We start from the raw sequence: 2,782 nt of genomic DNA on the forward strand, positions 1-2,782 counted from the left end.
CATAAATACAGGGCTAATTATTACCTTTTTACGTTTTGTTCATTTTGTTGCAATAAATCATAAATTTAAAGTTTACAATTTATTTAATATCTGGTTTTATGTTAAATTAAACAAAAAGAAAAGGGGGCAGAGGGGGCGGAGACTTATCAACGGGCCGAACGGAAGCCCCCCGTCGGCCACGTTTAGCCCAGGGACCTTGAGTTTGAATTGTGGTTCTAAAATGCTTCTTCTGTAGCTCTAAATTTAAATCTTGCGGAACGCCTTTGAGTTTCTCAAGGCTTTGATTTTTGTTTTGAACTAATTATTAAAGGCAAACGTGGATTTCCCCCTTTTTTCATCCATCACTCCGATGACAAATGAAAACAATAACATAATTTATGTTTGGGCTGTCGTTTTTTGTCTCTCAGTGGAAACAAAAATATCCTTCGGGGGATCTTCTGCTGCAGAGCGGAGTCTTTTAACTTTCCAAACGAGATAAAAACCCGGCGGTTTGTTTTCCCTCCTCCATTATGCTGTGAGACGTTAAGCAGGCTGAGGCCCAGCAGCTTTACAGAGCAGGCAGCCCAGGGTTTTGGGGTTAGAGCACATGGTGGAGCTCCTCAGCTCCCTCCTCGCCCCGGTTACCTTCCACATCCTGTTCCTCTCCACTCGAACCAGATGGTTTTATTTTATTTATTTTTGTGCGTGGGCCACAGATGAGACCCGAGCTGAAAGCTGGGTCCAGGTGGTAGGATGGACGTCGAGACCTCTGGGGTTTGAGAGAGAGAATAAACGATGGGCGCAGGATGAGCGAGAAAGCCAGGAACACGTTGATCCCGGCTTGGCGTGCTCACAGACGACAAATCTGCCGGCGTTAATTGTGTTTCTCCTCCTTCTCTTTTCTTCCCCTCTCTCTCTCTCTCTCTCTCTCTCTCTCTGTCTGTCGCTCCTTCGCGTCGTCAGACAGGCCCTGGAAAATATAAACAGGATGCAGTCTTGTCTGATCGTAAATCCCCTCTCGTCTGCTCTCTGGCCCCTGGCCCTGAACCACGGCCGTTCCCCTGCAGCCCTGGCCTCTTCGTCCCCCACAAAGACCCCCCAACCCAAGCCCGCTGCAAAGCCAAGAGCTCGTGCATTCATGTCACGCYTGTGCACCGAGAACGGTTTTAACTCTTATATTTTCTGAGCAACAACCTGCCCCTTCTACGTGCAGCTCGAGTAAAACCAGAACTTTTTTTCTTTAAGAGACTGTTTTTAAAAACAAGCTCCTTAATCAGCCTCTCTGTGACACAGATGACAACTGTGGCTGCTGAAACCGAACGCCACAAGACTTCCTCACTGATTGTGGGGAAAAAAAAAAAAAGTCCTCAATGAGACGGAAGCTCCATCAATCGTCTCCCCAAACCAAACCACAGCTGCTTTAAATCTGGCACAGACCTGCCGATTATTACACCAATAACTATTGTTAAAACTAGTGCCGTATTTATGGGGTAAATCTTGTGCCAGAAGGAAGTGAATTTGAATTGRTCCGATTGAATCTGAATGTGCATAATTTGTAATTGAATACAATGGTTTGAAACTGAATTTAAAGGTGAATTAATTTGCTTTGAAACTGTATTTTGGTTTATTAAAAATTCAGTTTGTCTACTTTCACTTTCAGTTCCTTAACTCATATTTTTGTGTCACATCCTGGTCCTTGAGAAAGCCAGGCAGAGTAATCAAACACAGATCCACAGATTTATGTTTCACTTTGGTGAAGTTTCTCTTCTGTATGTAACAGAGTTGATGCAATCCACTGTAAAAGTGACAAAAACAAAGTTATTTTATTACAGTGATTAATTTGACCTATATGTAGAAAATGTTACATTTACATCACATATTGATCAGTCAGCAGCAGCATCTGATCAACATGTGATCCATGATGGGATGTGAATGTAACATTTTCTACATATAGGTCAAATTAATCACTGCAATAAAATAACTTTGTTTTTGTCACTTTTACAGTGGATTGCATCAACTCTGTTACATACAGAAGGGAAACTTCACCAAAGTGAAACATAAATCTGTTTATCTGTGTTTGATTACTCTGCCTGGCTTTCTGAAGGACCAGGATGTGACACAAAAATCTGAATTATGGAACTGAAAGTGAAAGTAGTCAAACTGAATTATTAACAAACCAAAATACTGTTTCAAAGCAAATTAATTCACATTCAAATCATTAAATTCAGTTTCAATTTGGTGCAATTCATTTTCAAACCAATGCATTCAATTTCAAATTATGAACATTCAGATTCAATTCCTGTTGMCACAAGATTTATCCCGTAGGTATTCCTTTCTTATAAGTTTTACATTTTTTAGAGGCCACACCGTTTGTTGTTTTGTTTGTTTCCTCCATCTTGAATAGATGTAAACTTTTCTGCTCAGGTCTGCATGCGCTGAGGCGAGCGCTGGGAGCGTCCCTCCAAGCATCGGATCAGCAGCTGGCGGGGACCGTGACCGTCACTCTGCAGGACCTGCAGTGGGCCCTGACTGTGGTGAAGCCCAGCGCCATGAGAGAGGTTGCCATTGATGTCCCGAAGGTACAGAGAAACCTAATGTGTCGTTATCGACAGGTACACACAAAGCCACGATACACTGAAGGCTTTCAGAAGTGTTTCTGTAAACGTGAAAACACCATCGAGACAAAATACTTCTCTTTACATCAACTTAATTACCTAATAGGGTGTAAATCAGGAGCTTTATCAGGATACGATGATTTATGGATTGGTTTGGATGACGATACGATGTTTCTCAAAGCCTGCCA

At 42.2% G+C, this 2,782-nt stretch overlaps 1 protein-coding gene across 1 annotated transcript in view; it reads left to right on the forward strand.

The window, feature by feature from the left end:
• The window catches only part of afg2a (AFG2 AAA ATPase homolog A), a gene marked incomplete at its 3' end in the record, with an annotated part of 12,871 nt that extends 10,313 nt beyond the window's left edge, over positions 1-2,558 (forward strand). The window contains 1 exon segment of the mRNA XM_014020276.1: positions 2,404-2,558. Coding sequence (XP_013875730.1) covers positions 2,404-2,558 — 155 coding nt within the window.
• Positions 2,559-2,782: the final 224 nt, after the last annotated feature.

This window comes from Austrofundulus limnaeus, unplaced genomic scaffold (genome assembly GCF_001266775.1).
Source record: "Austrofundulus limnaeus strain Quisiro unplaced genomic scaffold, Austrofundulus_limnaeus-1.0 Scaffold246, whole genome shotgun sequence".
Classification (NCBI taxonomy): Eukaryota; Metazoa; Chordata; class Actinopteri; order Cyprinodontiformes; family Rivulidae; genus Austrofundulus; species Austrofundulus limnaeus.